Source organism: Hyperolius riggenbachi, chromosome 8, assembly GCF_040937935.1.
Source record: "Hyperolius riggenbachi isolate aHypRig1 chromosome 8, aHypRig1.pri, whole genome shotgun sequence".
NCBI lineage: Eukaryota > Metazoa > Chordata > Amphibia > Anura > Hyperoliidae > Hyperolius > Hyperolius riggenbachi.
This window is the reverse complement of record NC_090653.1, coordinates 135,786,545-135,804,880: the sequence shown is the minus strand read 5'-3', so window position 1 is coordinate 135,804,880 and position 18,336 is coordinate 135,786,545. Positions and strand designations below refer to the sequence as shown.

Genomic DNA, 18,336 nt, shown 5'->3' with positions numbered 1-18,336 from the left:
GATGCGTACTCTTGGACGCATGCGGCATCACGTGGTCCCGCCAGCCAATCGCCGCACAGAGCGGCGCTCCAGGAAGTAAACACTTTACGTCCATGCAGTGAATATTAATTAGCGATGTGGCTGGCCGAGGAGGAGGAGGGAAAACCTCCTCCTCCAACATTACTGAGCATGTGCGCACAGTCTAACGCGGCTTAGCCGCACATAACGCCTTAGCATGCAGCACATTCAACGGACGTCCTGCGTTACAATGTAACGCAACGTGGGCACTGTGAACAGCCCATTGATTTTTCATTACTGTGCGGTGGGCTGCGTTACAGGCTGCACTAACGTGCGCCTGTAACGTCTCACGTTGAAAGCAGCCTAAAAGGAAATAAATATGGCAGCCTCCATATTCTTCTCACTTCTGTTGTCCTTTAAAGAGAATCTGTATTGTTAAAATCGCACAAAAGTAAACATACCAGTGCGTTAGGGGACATCTCCTATTACCCTCTGTCACAATTTCGCCGCTCCCCGCCGCATTAAAAGTGGTTAAAAACAGTTTTTAAAAGTTTGTTTATAAACAAACAAAATGGCCACCAAAACAGGAAGTAGGTTGATGTACAGTATGTCCACACATAGAAAATACATCCATACACAAGCAGGCTGTATACAGCATTCCTTTTGAATCTCAAGAGATCATTTGTGTGTTTCTTTCCCCCCTGAGGGGGGAGTTCATAGCAGAACCACAACACTGAAGAACTTGGCAGCCTTCCAGACACAGGCTGACAAGTCTGACAAGGGAAAGATACATTGATTTATTACAGAGACTGTGATAGTACAAAGTGCTGCAGTTAGCCAGAACACATTAGAATAGCTTTTGGAACTTGTAGGATGATAAAAAACAGGATGCAATTTTTGTTACGGAGTCTCTTTAAGGTAAACTCTCATAATACAAGGAAGTGGTAATATTGGACAAGATTGTACAATAATATTGGACAACATTTTTTGGTCAGCTACACCACACCTTTGTGTAATATGAGGCTTGACCAAAACAATTATTTACAGATCTGTAGGCTGCGGATGATGGAACCACAGATGAAAAGTTGAGCGGCTGAATGAAAAGGAAATGCAGGAAAGAGTAGAGAAGTGTCACTTTTGTCATCACCCAAATATCCAATCAAGTGCTGAGGATTTGTTGGATGAGTGCAGAAACCTCACTGCTCTTCTCTGCACATCTCCATTATTAGGATAAGTTCACACTATGTGATATACAAATCATCTGTAAAATGCACATGTGCAGATAACACACGTAAAGTTTACTAGGTATCATGCAGTCTATGTAGTGCGTTATGCACAGCTCACGTTATACATGCAACACCTAATCATTGCACTTTACAAGCAGCACAGGGGTTGCATGTATTATGCTATTTGCATCATCTGATACATACATTGCGATACAAGCTCAGTAACCTTTATGTGCGTTGTCTGTGTGCATACATTTTACAGAGGTTTTGTGAATATATCCCAATGTGCATTGCATATTGTCCGTGCTATAACCCAGACATAACGTATGGCAGACTCTGCACATGAAAATGTACAGGTTATTTTCACAGCATGAACAATTAATAAGTAATAAGTGTGTTTTCACATGTTATCCAGAAATACACTGTGGAATGTGTGTTAGGATACTGTGGTGCATTACAATGCAGAGATGTGAATCCGCCCACAGAACTGTATGGGCAGTGTATTCACATGCAGCAAATCAGTATACTGCAATGCGAATAGTGTGGCTGCACCTTTAAAGTATATCTGAGCCAAAGCCTGGGTACTAAATCACATACTTACGAAAGAATAGGGGAAGCCTGGATCCTAATGATGCTTCCCCCGGCGTCCTCTGGTGCCTTGTCGCCCTCTTGCTACTCACTAAAGATTACCTGAAGGGCTTGTCTGTAACCTGATTGTGTGGCCGTACTGTGCCTGCGCGAGTGTGGCCATACTGTGCCTGCGCGAGTGTGGCCATACTGTGTGTGCGCAAGTGTGGCCGTACTGTGCCTGCACAAATGTGGCCTTACTGTGCCTGAGCAAGTGTGGCCATACTGTGCCTACGCAAGTGTGGCCATACTGTGTCTGCGCGAATGTGGCTATACTGTGCCTGCACGAGTGTGGCCATACTGTGCCTGCGCAAGTGTGTCCGTACTGTGCCTGTGCAAGTGTGGCCGTATAGTGCCTGCGCGAATGTGTCTATACTGTGCCTGCATGAGTGTGGCCGTACTGTGCCTGCACGAGTGTAGCCGTATTGTGCCTGCGCGAATGTGGCTATACTGTGCCTGCATGAGTGTGGCCGTACTGTGCCTGCTCGAATGTGGCTATACTGTGCCTGCTCGAATGTGGCTATACTGTGCCTGTGCGAGTGTGGCCGTACTGTGCCTGTGCGATTGTGGCTATACTGTGCGTGTGCGAGTGTGGCCATATTGTGCCTTACCGAGTGTGGCCGTACTGTGCCTGTGCGAGTACGTTCAGGTCTGTGCAGTAAGCCAGAACCACTCGTGTAGGAGCAGCTCTTTGCTACAGCACGATAGTTAGGATCCAGAGGCTTCACTCTCTTTAGCTAAATATGAGTCTCTGACCCTGAACTTTGGTTTGAGTTCTCTTGAAACCATCTCAGGCCTGGGGCACACCAAAACCCGCTAGCAGATCCGCAAAATGCTAGCAGATTTTGAAACGCTTTTTCTTATTTTTCTGTAGCGTTTCACCTAGCATTTTGCGGTTTTGGGAAGCGTTTTTGGTGTAGTAGATTTCATATATTGTTACAGTAAAGCTGTTACTGAACAGCTTCTGTAACAAAAACGCCTGCAAAACCGCTCTGAACTGCCATTTTTCAGAGCGGTTTGCGGTTTTCCTATACTTTACATTGGAGGCAGAAACGCCTCCGCAAACAATAAAATGCCTCACCCCCGGAGTATGCGTTTTAGCAAAACGCCTCCCGCTCTGGTGTAAAACCACCCCATTGAGATACATTGACCAAGCATATCCACAGCCGCAAGCGGCTGCAAAAACGCCAAAAAACCCGCTCGGTGTGCACCAGCCATCAAAGAGTGATAAAGGATGCAGGTGTAGTGCTTTTCATGAGAAGTGCAGCATCTTTTATACAGCAATATACTGTATCTCACTACATACTGATTTTACCATGTCACATAAACAGAACCATAAAGATGATGATAAACATTATTGAATGTTTTCAATAACCTGTAAATAAATTATCAATTGTAGTGTTACTATCTTTGAGTTGCCCCCATTTTATGATGTTTTGCAGTTTATGAAAGTTTGCAGTAACCAACGAATCTAATGGATTTTTTTTCTTGTTCTCTACAGTGTACAGTACTACAATAGGTGCATTAAATAGAGTTCTGCATCTGAAACGTAACTGTGGTGATATTCTTATATGAAATTGGTGGGCGGGGACGCAGCACAAACATGTGCCCTGCAGACTAGTGAACACATGTCTCTCTGACAATAGCTTATTAATTGGTACTTCATGAGAAGCAACCAGGATGAGGAGAGAGTGTCAGCCAGATATATAGGCTGTACAGAGAACCTGGGGAATCCCTGCTGTCATTATGACATAACAGGAGTTGCAGTACAGTAATTTAGCTGGCCAAACACTGGCCAATGTGGCAAATAAATAGATCCCTCTCAGGTCATTATCTGATCAGAGAGGGATCTATCAGATTAAATCCCTGCACACATATTTTTAATAGATTTCAGGGTGAAATCTTCTAAAAGCTATGTAACTACAGTGTTGCACTGTTCAATGAAGTGCAAAGGTTTGGGTCGCCGATCTTCCACTGTTTCCACCACTGATCAAAATCTTCCGGCCGTATGAATGACCAATTCAGTCTGAAAATCGATCAATCGGGCTGGCATGTTGGGATATCATTTTCTAGTTTATTCAATTAAATTAGACAGATATCGATGGGTAAAATGGATTAGTGTATGGCCAGCTTTATGCTAGGTTCACACCATGCAATTTCCTGTTATATAGAAGGGTCAAATTGATTATTTCCGACTGGTCCAATTTGATTTTCTGATTATTTCTTTGATTGATTTTCCGATCACTTCTATACAAAATCAATCAGAAAAAAGGATCAGAAATCAGATCGGACCTGTCGGAAATGATCACTTCTACCTGTCTATCTAAATGGGGAAATTGAATGGTGTGTACCAGACATTAGTCTCAATGTTAATGTAATTTACCCTTCACATCCATTAGGATACCCTGCCAGTCACACTAATGGCCAGAGCAGAGTGACTGGGTTATTATTAACCCAATTATTACGGTTTTAAATGTCACCCCAGTTTCATAAAATGTTAGTGACAAATGAAATGAAGAAACAGTTTTTCCTTGAAAGCTATTCTCTAGTCAATCTATCTGGTTTATAAAAGAGATGATTATAAAAGTGATCTGGTTTAGTGAGGTTTCAGAGGCAATCACTTTACTATAGTCTATGGATTATTCAATGACATTGGTCACAACGCATGAATGACACCAAATGAGAACAAAATTTCATGAAATACTGAAGGACGCCCCAGCAGTTACATCTGGGAATTGTGTTTATGACAGTCAGAACAGGTACACTTTAGAAGAAATGCCAGCCACACAACTTTCAATGGCGATCCTTCAATAATAAAAAGTTCTCATCTATGCAAAACTGTACAATCATTTGTGATCATTTTAGAACAAATGTAATACTACTGTATGAAGACCTGAGAAATACAAAACGAATCAAACTACTTTTTTAACACATTGAAATGTTAATTTTAGTTTCCCTTGTAAACGTCTTAAAAACAATAGTTTAAAACGATTGCATTGAAATCTATGCGTGTGGCCAGCATAACTATACAAGGCTACAAGTTATTACTAATACTTCAATGCACTCACCGCTTTCACCAAGTCTCCAGCAAAACAGGCAGCCAGAAGCAGCAGGCAAAGTCTGCAAGCCAGAGAGAATACAACGTTACACCTTGGCTAGGGAATACGATGGTAATAGCTAATAAAAGAGAAGATATAACAATGCGTTCAAAATAATACAAGTAATTAAAAACAAGCCTGTCGCGGCTACACTTACCGAGTGATCATCTCCCCACAGTCTGTACGGGCAGCCGGCCCCCCCGCGTTCCTCTGAAGTTACAGTGGTCTGCGCTGGGGGCTCATTGAAAGCCTCTTCGCGGAGCTCGGGAATGGAAGTCCAGCAGGGGTGTCCCAGGGGAAGCTGCAACAAAGACAGAAAAGGGACAGGTCGTTATACGAGAGCCAGCGGAGCTCTGCGAGAAGAGAGGAATTTCCAGAAGCTGAAAGTCGCCGGGCGAGACGTCTGCGGCTGAAGTTTGAGCGCTGCAAGTACCTGCATAGACTTATTTGCCTGAGCTGGGAGGACAGATCGCTTCCATGCACTGCGCTGCCTGCTGCTGAGATGAGGCATGGAGGAAGGGGGCGGGGCTAGGGTGTCAAACACTGAAGCCCTCTATCTCCTCTGCTCATTCTAGTCAGGACAGTACATGAGCTGAAAGAATAAAGTTTCCTCGCACTTCTCTAAAACTTCTTAGAAATTAATCATTTAACTGTTATAAAGTGATATTAATATCTATGTAAGAACCCAGTGTATATTCCTTTAATATTTGCTGTTTCACTGATATAAGTCATATGTAATAAACTGATTTCATGACATGATTCTGGTAGTGGTCATTTCTGCCCCCCAATGAAGGAACATTAAGTTGATTTCTTTAGTAATATAATATTTATAGTCCATTTATAATACTGGATTTAGTGTTCATACAACACAATTCTGCCCTATTATATCTTCTAGTGTGAGAGAATGTTCTCATTTTAAAAGTGTTCCTTTCTGAAAGTTTTTTTTTTATAATATAGTAAGTAGCGTGAAGATATTAAAGTAGAAAAGAAATCTGACAGAAGACAGCATGTTTATTTTAACGTACTTTTTTCGACAGAAAGGTCTTAATTGCTCTGGAAAGGACAAATATTAGTTTTCAATTACAGGGTAAAAAAGCAGCCAGGTCCCTCCGCAGACAAATAAGTTCCTGAGATGCCAAAGTCTCTTTATTAGGCAGGGGGGCGGGAGTGGGTGTTGGGATGGGTGGGAAGTTGCTGGAGGAGGGGGTCACTATCACCAGCAAAAAAATATCCACATTAATTTTGAGAAAAGGAAAGAGGCAGAGAGGCCACAGCTATCAGAGAAGAGATTTATTCCATTAGCTCTAGAGAGAAGTGGAGGCGGAAGGATAAGGAAGTAGTCCGTCTGCAGCTAGCTTGAGTAGGGAAAGTTGTGCAGGTCTGTGCTAGTAGTGCAGGGCTCGCCTGGCCCCTTCCACTGTGTCTGGCTGCATCTTCTTCTCTGCCTTGGCACTGCTCATAATATGTCAGATCCTTTGCCTTGGAGCCGGTGTTGAGTCATTTCAGGGCTGCTTGAAGAATGAGGCTGGGGCATTTGCAGAGTTTGCCCAGTCTCGGGGTCCTAGCTTTGCTGCTGGTGCTTTGGGTGCAGAACTCAGAATCTGCGGTAAGTGGAACTTTTCCTCTCTTCTTCTTTACACTGCATGCCACTGAAGCATGGTAGGCAAGGGCTGTGTGCTGCTATGCAGCCTCTCTCTTTTTTATTTATAAACCTTGTAACTCAAACCCTGTGTGATTCAAAGCTTTAACTGTTTTAAAAATAGTGGATTGTGACCTCACCTAGACAGAAGCAGGCATGGGCTATTTCTGGCATTTTGGGGTAAAATGTCACAATTGGCCCGTGCTTGTTTTCTTTTATTTCAAACCATTGTTTCTTTAAATCAGGTTATTTTTGTCTTGTTTAGGACCACATGCTGGCAGGTCTCACCAGAGCACCCATTCAGGAGAACTGGTAGATCAGTAGCTGTCCTTTGCTTTCTGCTTGACCCTATTTCCTTGGGAAGTCCATGAGCTTGTGTCATTTCTTCCAGGTGTGCTGTTGAGGCAGATTTACCAAGACAGGTGCAAAATAACTGAAGTAAAGTGGAGAAGTTGCCTAGGGGAACCAGTCAAGTTTTAGCTTAATGGAAGAAGTAGTCTGACTGGTTGCCCTGGGCAACTGCTTTACGATTCCTCCAATAATCTTTGCACCTGTTTTGGTAAATCTGCCACACTGCGTAGAGCTGTAACTTGTGCTATGTAAAATCTCCGAGATGATGTAGGAATCAGTGACCCTGGGGCATGGAGCACAGTGTGTGTCTGCCTGTCTCTTTTCCTCTGCTTTTCTCTTTGCTTTAATTGTCTTCTGATCCCTGGGACAAAGGATAGATCAGTCCACCCAAATGACTTGGGCAGAGACAATTGAAACGCTCCCCTATGTATGTATCTATCTTATATTTGAAAGACATCCTCTCCAGGACCAGCCTGCATAAAGAATAAAGTGTTCCGCTGTGACAAGCTGTCTGCAAGCAAAATCACTTCCTACCCTGCACACTATCAGTCTATTATCAAGATAGATTGTGATGCGAGACTAAGCAATGTCTGTTACTTATGTGGGTTATGTTTGTACAGTTCTCTTTGAAGACCAGAGATGAATAAGTTGATAGTGCATGAAGACACATGATTGAGAACAACATGGTCTGGTCATATATCATTCAAAACATCTAAAATCTGAGTGCTTTAATAGTCATACCTTGTTGACTGGCAAATAGGTGTGAGAGAAGGGAAGTACAGTATGCTGCACATCACCAGCCTCATGCACACTTCTGATCTAGCCTACCTTGATATAGGCTGCTGGAAATAATTGTAGGAGGAGACTTTCTTGCCTCTATGGTACTAAACAGAGAACAGCTGAAAGGCTGCTCTGCTCAGCAGGTTAGGCCTCTAAATGCCACAGGGAAGCATCCTGGAGCAGTCCTAACATGCAGGAATGATACAGGGATTCTAATAGATGTAAGCAGCATAGTACAGGTCATTTATTACCCTAGTAAAACCTGTGCTGTGCACTCTCTGGCCTGTCAATTCTGCATGGGCTGTTCCCACTGTAGCTCTGACATTTTGCTGAACTCAGTCATCAAAGTGTGGTAGAGTCCCGGTTATCCGAAACTCCGCAGTCTCAACCAACCAGCACAAAACGCTGGCAGCACTCACGGTGGTGAAGACCAACTTCTTAAGGTGGCCACACACCATACAATTTTCATGCACTCTGACTGTACAATGTTTATACAATCTTACCAACATCCATGTAGTATAACAGCACTTGATTGATTGTACAGATTGCATGAAAATTGTATGGTGTGTGGCCACCTTTATGGCTGTTTGTGGGCTCTGCTTTACTTAAAGATTAGGTTCCACGGCACCCTCAAGGTTAATATGGCTTTCATTTTTGTATTTTAACATTGAATACAGAGTTCATGGAAAGTATGCAGTGTTCGGTATAGTACTGTCTTAGCTAGGCCTATTTTTTTACATTGAGTCTCAAGCAACCAGAAAGCACTCTTATCCAGCATCAGCTAATCCCAGTTGATGCTGGATAAAGAGATTCTACTATATATTTATACAGAGGGGAAAATAAGCATTTGTAATTCCTGGTGTCACATTCTTAAAATGTGTGTTTATAAGAGGTTTATTCAAATGCAGAGGAAGTTGGAAGATATAACTAGCAGGATTCTGTCTGACATGTGGCTATCAGGAGGCACCTGGATGACAAATCTAAACACTCCTGAAGGATCCATAGATGAGAGCTGTCAGGTACGACTGCTTTCTAATGTCTAGGCATATACTGCTAAGTTCAGCTTATATATGTATGGGGTACACACACCACAGTGGTTTCCAGATACTTTAGCCTGAGGGCAGTCAGACCATGCCTTCTTATCTGATTACCTAAAAATGTGTGTGGCCATCTTTTTTCCGGCCATCTTCAACTAGTGCTATTGCCAATGTTACCATCGTTCTGCTTTGACTGGATCGTTGCCCATATTGAACCACTGTCCATGACTGGGTAAAAGTACTTGGGGGGGGGGGGGGGGGTAGTGACTGACCACACACAGATGGCTACATCCATTGCTCAGCATTAGGGATGGTTAATGATATGCTAACCATTTTGAGATTATGCACATTTTATGGAAATTTTATACAAATGTATGCTTCTTGGAATCAAACCATTTGAATAAAGTGGCTGAGCTTTTGATAGGACCAGTTCCAAGCCGCTTACTTTAGCATCAAATAACCCCAAAATGTGCCTTAACTCAAAACTATTAGCATCTTACTTTCCCTCTGTATTTACTGTCTGTTTTGTGTCGGATGAAAGAGATAACTGGGTTGTGCTATTGCATCTGAGTCTGTCCACTCCCAGCTTCCCCCAGCAAACATGTTTCAAATGATGTGGGTTTTTGGCCAAGATACGTTCATTTTTTCCCCAAAAATGTTTCTCACTTCCTGGAACCTTATGCTATGGGATGACCTGTCAGCTCTCTCAATGAAACCAACTGGAAATTATCTAGCTCACATTTTTTTTTACACATTAAAGGACCATTATAGTGGAAATATTACATTTGTGCTACCTCTGTAGATATTCATATCAGTGTTCTCCCCAGGCTCTTTTAGCCGGGTGCTCCACCCGGCTAGGTTTGGTGACCACCCGGCTGTCATCTGCTTACCACCTCCTATGCTGTAAGCAGAGTTGTGCAGAGATGCACTGGCCCTGCCTTCTATCATCTCGCCCCACCCGGCTACTTTTTCATGCCACCTGGCAGGAAAAAATTCTGGGGAGAACACTGCATATAACAGCAGCTGATAAAATCCTCAATATACTTTGTGATAAGGGAAACGCCAAGAATTGTAACTTCTGTAGCTGGCAACGGTTTATCTACAACCCATCTCTCAACATGGTTTTGGTCACCAGAGAAGACATCTAACAGCCATTACTTCACTATAGTATCTGATGGGTCAGCAGCTGTGTGAAGAGAAGTTTTAACAGTTAGAACTCTTGCCAGTTGGGTGAGTCCGATGAAGAGTGCATCCCTGGCTGATGTGCAGCTGTCAGATATTTAAAAATTTGAGCATTTTGTGACATAAAGAACATTGAGTACTTTATCCTTATACTTGAAGGACTGTAGGAATAAGAGAACTTACAAATGTTCATTATAATTGTAACACCATCACAACTTACTCCATCACAACTGTCCAAATATCATGTAGGTGCACTTTCATCATGTTTCTTGAGGCATCTGCCACTGTAGCTAACTATAGAGAGAGCAGATTCTCCCACAATGCTGTTCAGCTGAGAAATCCTGAGCTGTGAAGTGCGCCATCTACAGCGAGGATGATTCCAAGCGGTGCTGTGCATTGCTTAGTTTAGGAAGCACTGATGACTTTTTATCAGGGCTGAGTGCAAAGAACTGTTCTTATGACTTTTATCACTTTCTCTTTCGTGACTTGGTACTCTTCAGAACATCTGGTTGGTGACAGTTTGTTCTAGTTTAGTCAGTCAGTCCTGATGAACTAAACTCTATTACTTGTAGCAAATGACGTTAGGTTATCAGACCATCATCACAATGCAATTTTTCACTTTATTGCATTAGTCAGCACAAGATTGACAATTGTTTCGGGCCACAGAGGGTCTCCTTCTTCAGAAAAGTTCAAACAAACAATAATAATGGCTGTATGTTTGCACTTTTCTGAAGAAGGGGACCCTCCGTGGCCCCGAAACAATTGTCAAGCTTGTGCTGACTTATGCAATAAAGCAAAAAACTGCATTGTGAGGTTGGTGTACGGACCTTACTTTGTTTGCTACTATTGATGTTTGGATGACGTGGCTAAGCACCCAGGTCCAGCACCTATCCCTCGGACAAGGTGTGCCACTCCAGATATTCTTGCATATAAACTCTATTACTTATTTATTCTGACTTTATATATTTTAATTGCTATGTGCTTACAGGTAATATAAAGTAAATTGCCCCAAACAGATCAAGGAAGGAGCGCATTCATTTTTTGGGCCGGAACTAGGGATAGTCAACGAGATGCAAAAAATTACAAGCTGATACAGAATTATTATTATTTTCTTTTTTTATGCAAGTATTTGCAGTTTAAAAATGGACCAGTCGAATAAAGCCGAGGTGGGATTCAATTGGTTCATTTTCAAGCTGCATACATTTACATATCGTTTTTCATAATTTTGAATCAAATTATTTGACAGCCCCTAGCAAGAACCTTTATCTTACTATTGGCTGTATTGTAAGGAATGGGTTTGAATATGTATTGTTATCTGTGTCTTATTTGTGGACATTTTTGTTACCTACTGTTTTACTGACAGATATCATTGAGACAGTAAGTGGGGTGTATCTCTGCTACAGGAATAGAGACAGCTATGAAAAGCTATATGTGTACAGTGGTGAAAAGTTTGAACCACTGTCAGGAATTATTGCTGGTCCTCACTTTTTGTCCTTGTTACCAGCAGTTGTGTATGGGTACAAAACGAACACATACGTGCCTCCTCTTATGTAATATTTAATAGTATATCACAGGCACATAAAATATAAAATAAAAACTCATGGATGAAAAATAGAGTTCAGCATACAAGCTGAGGCTACTTCACCGTTTCTAAACTCTGGGGCCAGCAGTGTCACTCTGACAGTACTGCCGCCACAAGCCAGATTAAAAGTTGCTCCTGCTAGATATGGCAGCACATTCTCCAATGAGGCGTGTCTAAGTCACAGGCATTTCGGGGGCCTGCCCCTTCCTCAAGTGACTCCCTTACAATTTATGTGTGAGCTGTACTGCAGCTGCGCACGGCTAGTATTAGGGAAAAAGCCATCTAGTGGTAATAGAAAGAATTTCAGTTCACACTAAACCGATCAACAGGAGAATACAAAAAATCTGTTGTTCATCCCAGAAGAACAGATTAATTTATGATATTTACAAACAAATAAGTGTTACATGCTGTATAAAATATAAATATCATCAATTAATAAGGGTGTAATACTTGTTTGTAAATATCATCAATTAATAAGTTCTCCTGGGATGAATAAAGGAGGCTTTTTTCCCATTGATGGGTTCAGTGTAAACTGATTATTTCTGATGCAACTAGATGGCTCTTTTCCCTTATCCTGGCCATACATAGCTGCAGTAATTAACAGTTCACACATAAATTCACATTGCATGTGTAAGGGGGTCACCTGATGAAGAGGAGCCCCCCCTGAAATGCAAGTAAAGTACCCTTGGCTTGTACGCCATACGCCATTCTTCATCGAGGAAGAGTAGGTGCATATTTTATGTGTCTTATACTATCAAGTATTATTACACCAGGGAAAGCAAGTATGTTTTCTTTTTATTTCAACAGTGCATCACCAGTCTTACTGCTGCCTTCCTTGGATGTATTGAGAGACTGACATTTATTGTGGATATAATTTGGACTTTATAGTGCATGGTCTTTGTGGAAAGTTGTGTCTGGGGTATTCTTTATGTAGTCTAAACGCTGGATATTTTATGTTATTTTGGTACAGTTTTACATAGGTACTCGTGGCCTTTCTCACACCTCTGAGTCACTTGGTTATGCTTAGAGAAAGTATCAGCGAAAAAATATGTTTGCCCTGATCCACTGTCCTGGGGCTTCCTCCAGCCCCTTGCTGCCGATACGTCTAGCACCGCAGCTCTGCTCCCAGCTGTCGGCCCAGGGTCCCTGCCGATGCAGAGGCCAACCTCGAGGTCGTCCTCTACTGCGCCTACGCGAGTGCCGCTGTCAATCAAGTCCACGTTGTCCGGAGTGTACTGCACCTGCCTGCGCAGTACACTCCGGACAATGTGGACTTGATTGACAGCGGCGCTCGCGCAGTAGAGGACGACCTTGACGTGCCGGTGACCAGGAGCGCCGGACGTATCGGCGGCAAGGGGCTGGAGGAAGCCCCAGGTAAGTAGATCGGAAGAAGCCCCAGGTAAGTAGATCGGGGGAAACATATTTTGGCTGATACTTCCTTTAACAAATCTGTTAGGCTTGCTGAAAAGTAATGAGAATGCTTTCTTTTAATAGCATATATTCCATAGTTTAATGCCTGGTACAAATGATGACATTTTCCCATTAGGTAAACGAGAAATTCCCCCTCGTTCGATAATTTCCAACATGTCCGATCTGTTTCTGATTGAGGAAGGGATCGATTTTAAGATCCAACAAGCATGCATAAAAGCATTTGTCGACTTTTGGCAGTGCTTTCTGGCCTTGGTGCTTATCCTCTGCTTAGAATGCCTTATGATCCATAGGTAACTAGGCACAGGTCAGACATCCTTGCCGCAGAGGCACATCTGTTGCAGGAGAGGGTTTAGAAAGGCATTAAAGGAGTGTTAACACTTCCTTGTCTTCCTCACAAACATAATTTCTACAGGAATACTGGATATGAACTGTTTTACTGTGGTCTTACCAGCCCTGTTCTCTAATTGTGGCTGTTTTTGTGTCCTAGGATAGCCTGAACTTCCCTCTGAGCATGCCAGGACAGCCTAGAACTGTCAGGTACTTCTTCCCTGCTCCCTGAGTCTACACAGATGCAGAGGGTGCATGCGAGGCCATGTGGGGCTGAGTGGGTAGGGCCAGAGCAGCAATTTAGGAATAACTACTTTCACAGCAGAGGCATTGGAGGATAAGGGTGTGGGGAGGAATTAATTATTTAACATGAACTTTACCCCCTCTCCAATTTGGTAATCTTGGTATAAAATGTAGGTAGAGGTGCTCAATGTAAAATAAAATACAATAAAAACAGTTTAAAAGGAAGATACCGTAAGTGTTGGCTTACTTTCAAGAAGACAACTGATCAAATGTTCACAGCTTATGAGGAGTAGCACAGTAGACAATGCATTTCTCAGTACAAACACCGCTTCTTTGGGTCAAATATACACGCGTTTCACAGAAGTGACTCTCATTGCCTAAACCTCTGTCATTGATATTCTCTTTCAAATAATACTAATTACAGATCTCCAAAATGGCAGACTAGACACAAACATTCAGCCAAATTAGTGATTAGCTACATGCTCATTCTGGGTCCAGGATTCCTGAAGTATGAATGGCAGAGGATAAATCTCACAGCTGTGCAGGGTGCATTTTACAGGACTGTCAGTAATACGACTCTCCAGAGTCCAGGGCTGGGCCAAGGCAGAGGTTCGGGAGGCAACAGCCTCTGGGTGTAGAGCAGAGAGGGTTGGCCTGTGCCTCCTCAAGTGCCTCCCTCTCCTGGCCATTGCAGAGTATTAGTGAGCGGAGCGTGCTGGTACCTTTTTCTGAGAACCACCAGGATCCCTCTACAGCCCGTTGCAGCACCTCCCTTCTATGGTACCCTCTAGTGGTATCTCATTACGTGCACTGCTGGAGGGAGTCCTAGAGAGAAATCCATTTATAAGCCATCACCACAACCTCAAATAATATTATATTGCGACAGAGAGAAAACCACTGTACCCTGATAGCACTCATGGCTCCCAGGCAGAAGTGCATAAGAGCTGGCCCATCTCAACATGTAGTATACAGAAAGTGATTTCACGCTCAGTAAACTCTTCTTTACTGGAGCAATGTGGAGGCTTACGTGTTGCCACACACAGTTAAAGAGACTCCGTAACAAAAATTGCATCGTGTTTTTTATCATCCTACAAGTTCCAAAAGATATTCTAATGTGTTCTGGCTTACTGCAACACTTTCTGCTATCACAGTCTCTGTAATAAATCAATGTATCTTTCCCCTGTCAGACTTGTCGGCCAGTGTCTGGAAGGCTGCCAAGTTCTTCAGTGTTGTGGTTCTGCTATGAACTCCCCCTTTCAGGCCCCTCTCTGCACACTGCCTGTGTGATATTTAGATTAGTGCAGCTTCTCTCCGCTCTCCTATCTTTTACAAGCTGGATAAAGTGTCCTCTGAGCTGGCTGGGCTTTCACATACTGAGGAAATTCAGACAAGGGCAAAGCTGTTTGCAGGAAGAAAAGAGCAGCCTGAAACTTCAGTGCATGAGAGCAGAAGGGGGAAAGAAACACACAAATGATCTCTTGAGATTCAAAAGGAAGGGTGTATACAGCCTGCTTGTGTATGGATGTATTTTGTATGTGTGGACATACTGTACATCAACCTACTTTCTGTTTTGGTGGCCATTTTGTTTGTTTATAAACAAACTTTTTAAAACTGTTTTTAACCACGTTTAATGCGGCGGGGAGTGGCGAAATTGTGACAGAGGGTAATAGGAGATGTCCCCTAACGCACTGGTATGTTTACTTTTGTGCGATTTTAACAATACAGATTCTCTTTAATGTGTGACTGAAGTTTGTAAGCCCTACTTCCTTCCACATGTTTCCAATGAAGATGGTTTGAATATTACATTCATACTGAGATATTTTTATTAATATGATTTGTATTTATAAAAAAAATCCTTGTTAAAACCTTATTTAGCAATGCAGAAGAGAGGAACCAGTGAGCAGTTGGCTCTGCCTCCTGAGTCATAACCAACCCGTGTGGCTTTCAGCATTGAATGGGGGATCTTTGTGTGTTCTTTTATTCAAGCTTGGTTGCAGAACCGCCTGCAATTTCCACCACAACTAAACAGGAACCCTGGGCTCTAGCATGAGGCTATTTGAATTTCCCACCAAGGCTTCCTATTGGTCCAGATGAATTGGCCTAAAAGGGGAAAATCCAAATAAACCTCAGCAGGAAATTCAGCACATATGTGTGACTGGGTTTTTAAAATCATGTTTAAATGATGTAATACTTATCAGGTAAAAAATTGGTCAGATTTTTTCATTCTCTGTAAAACTGAACAGGGGACTCCATCATTAGTCACACAATGTAGACATCCAACGCAGCCTTTCCAGGGAAATTCCCTTTGGACAAATCAGTCATGTGACACAGGTCTCTCCAGCAAGCATGAAGTTGTTAACAAAGTGGGTGCTCCCTAGGTAGTGAATAACTTCCACTGCCCTCTCCTTCCCTGCTGCTGAGAGATTCAGTCTTTGTGTCTGGCTCTGCACCTACAGCAGATTCTCATTGTTATGAGACTCTGCTGATCTACAGTAATGGTCACAAAGAGTTAATCTTTTAAGCACACAGGAAGAAGGTGGGTGGGGTCAGTCTGTGCTGACAAGAAGAGGTTGCTGCCTCCTTCCTGATGCTTCCTGTGTGATAATAGGATAGGAGGAGGAGTCTGGATATCTTCCTGTCCAATAAAATCACTTTGTTTCCCAATAGGAAGTAGAAGTACAACTAGATGCAGCCAGCCAGGTAATTAAGCATATGTATTGCTATATTTGCAGACATATAATGCACATAACTTAGTGCATAATTCATTCATGCAGACTTATGTTACTATCCTATGTCTTCAAAATTAGACAGCAAAACTAGAGCCTTGAATATGTTTATGTATTTTCTTGCAGTGTTCAATAAGAATGTTTTTGGAATGTAAGAGAAAACCAGAGTGCCTGGAGGAAACACATGCAAATATGAGGGGGACATACAAACTCCATGCAGCCAATGTCCTGGCTCAGATTTGAGGTGATGCAGAAATGACATAGTATGGGCTCAAACAAAAGTTGGTGTGGTTCCCTATTCCAGCTTAGATACATACATTAGTAAGTGCAAGATAACCAGCTGTTGAAACAAAGCACAAAGTTTGGGGGGTGTCTCCCTTCCTTCAGGTTTCCTACTGACCCAGATTTGAACCAGGAACCATAGTGCTGCAAGGGTGTAATACTGTACGCTTTTATTTCTTAATCAGAAAGATATTGAATCACAAATTAATTTAAATTTGTTCATAATTCAACTTGCTATTTTGCCTGGCAAAAATATAAGACTTTTTTTCTTGTAATTCAGTAAAGATAAGAAAGCTCCATAGAGATCAATAGTATTACTCAACAAAACTGGAACACTCCTTATGGGGAAATAGAAGGCCCTTAATCTTCCCTTTTCAATCCAAAATAGTTTTCACTAAGATTATAATTTAGCAATTGCTCAGTAAGCAGTAATTTTATTTTAAAGCTTTCCCTTTCCCTATCTTGTCACTTTTGTCTGTTTTCCAAGTTGAACTGAATGGTGTCAGATGTTCTTTTCAAATCAAAATGACTTGCAGTCAAGGATATTGTGCTGTAATCAGACAGAGGCCTGGTGCACACCAAAACACGCTAGCAGATCCGCAAAATGCTAGCAGATTTTGAAACGCTTTTTCTGTAGCGTTTCAGCTAGCATTTTGCGGTTTTGTAAAGCGTTTTTGGTGTAGTAGATTTCATATATTGTTACAGTAAAGCTGTTACTGAACAGCTTCTGTAACAAAAACACCTACAAAACTGCTCTGAACTGCCGTTTTTCAGAGCGGTTTGCGTTTTTCCTATACTTTACATTGGAGGCAGAAACGCCTCCGCAATCCAAAAAATGCCTCACCCCGGGAGAATGCGTTTCAGCAAAATGCCTCCCGCTCTGGTGTGAACCACCCCATTGAGATACATTGACCAAGCGGCTGCAAAAACGCCGAAAAACCCGCTCGGTGTGCATCAGCCCATAGTGCTAAATTGGGCTGGCCAGTGAGATGCAAATAATTATAAGTTGATGTAGAATGTTTTGATTCTCAGTAAAAAAAAAAGAAACACAGACACATAAAAGTTAATATACCAACACTTTACTATTTGTTTGCCTAATCATATTTAGTTATCCTTTGATGTTTGGTCACAAAGGAAGTACAAAGTTAAGGTGCCCAGTTCCTAGAACGATTGTCCCAGGCATGATTATTACACAGGCATGCCATTTAGCTGCAGCCAATCAATGTGTACTGTTCAATGCAGATGGGAGAAAGGACGACAGAACTTAGAGGACAACTTTAACCCAGGATTGAACTTCATCCCAATTAGTAGCCTATCCCACGAGAAATCTTGGCGCCAGTATGATTGATTGACCCAGCGGGAAACCTCGTAGGGAAACTCGGCTAACATAATTTGTTGCTGTTTCAACAGTTCTTCAATGCCAGCACCCTATACAACTTTAAGGTTTCAGACTGGCTGTAATAATACATATTCCCACACTTTTCGGGCAGTTAAAATGCTTCAGGTTTTAGAGGGTGCTGTGATTAGAGATTTGTTCCCAATAAAGATTCCCACTGGGTCACCTCAACCATACAAGTGCCAAAATCAAAACCTTTTATGTAATAGTTCACAGGTAACATGTGTGTGGCTGATTTTGAGGTGAAACCCCTCCCACACTGTGATGCCAGGACCATGGTTATGATAGTTTCCTGGCAATTTTACCCATACCTATGACAATATCCTGTTAACTTCATTGCATTGTAGGAGATGAAGTGATGTTGCCAAGCAAGCAGTACCTCCCTCTGGGCATAAGAAAAATAAAAAAAACA

At 42.3% G+C, this 18,336-nt stretch overlaps 2 protein-coding genes across 6 annotated transcripts in view; one reads left to right on the top strand and one right to left on the bottom strand.

Moving 5' to 3' along the window:
* The window catches only part of COL4A6 (collagen type IV alpha 6 chain), a 422,653-nt gene extending 416,594 nt beyond the window's left edge, over positions 1-6,059 (bottom strand). For 3 of the 5 annotated variants that reach the window (XM_068251140.1, XM_068251144.1, XM_068251143.1), the window contains exons 1-3: positions 5,382-5,474; positions 5,106-5,249; positions 4,919-4,970 (exon numbers count right to left, since the gene is read on the bottom strand). In XM_068251140.1, coding sequence (XP_068107241.1) covers positions 4,919-4,970; positions 5,106-5,116 — 63 coding nt within the window. In that variant the 5' untranslated portion in view covers positions 5,117-5,249; positions 5,382-5,474. The other 2 variants (XM_068251142.1, XM_068251141.1) reach the window with 2 other exon arrangements.
* Positions 6,060-6,181: 122 nt separating this feature from the next.
* COL4A5 (collagen type IV alpha 5 chain) overlaps positions 6,182-18,336 on the top strand; it is a 296,097-nt gene continuing 283,942 nt past the window's right edge. The window contains exon 1 of the mRNA XM_068251138.1: positions 6,182-6,554. Within this exon, the coding sequence (XP_068107239.1) occupies positions 6,468-6,554 (87 nt within the window). The 5' untranslated portion in view covers positions 6,182-6,467. The remainder of the gene's footprint in view (positions 6,555-18,336) is intronic.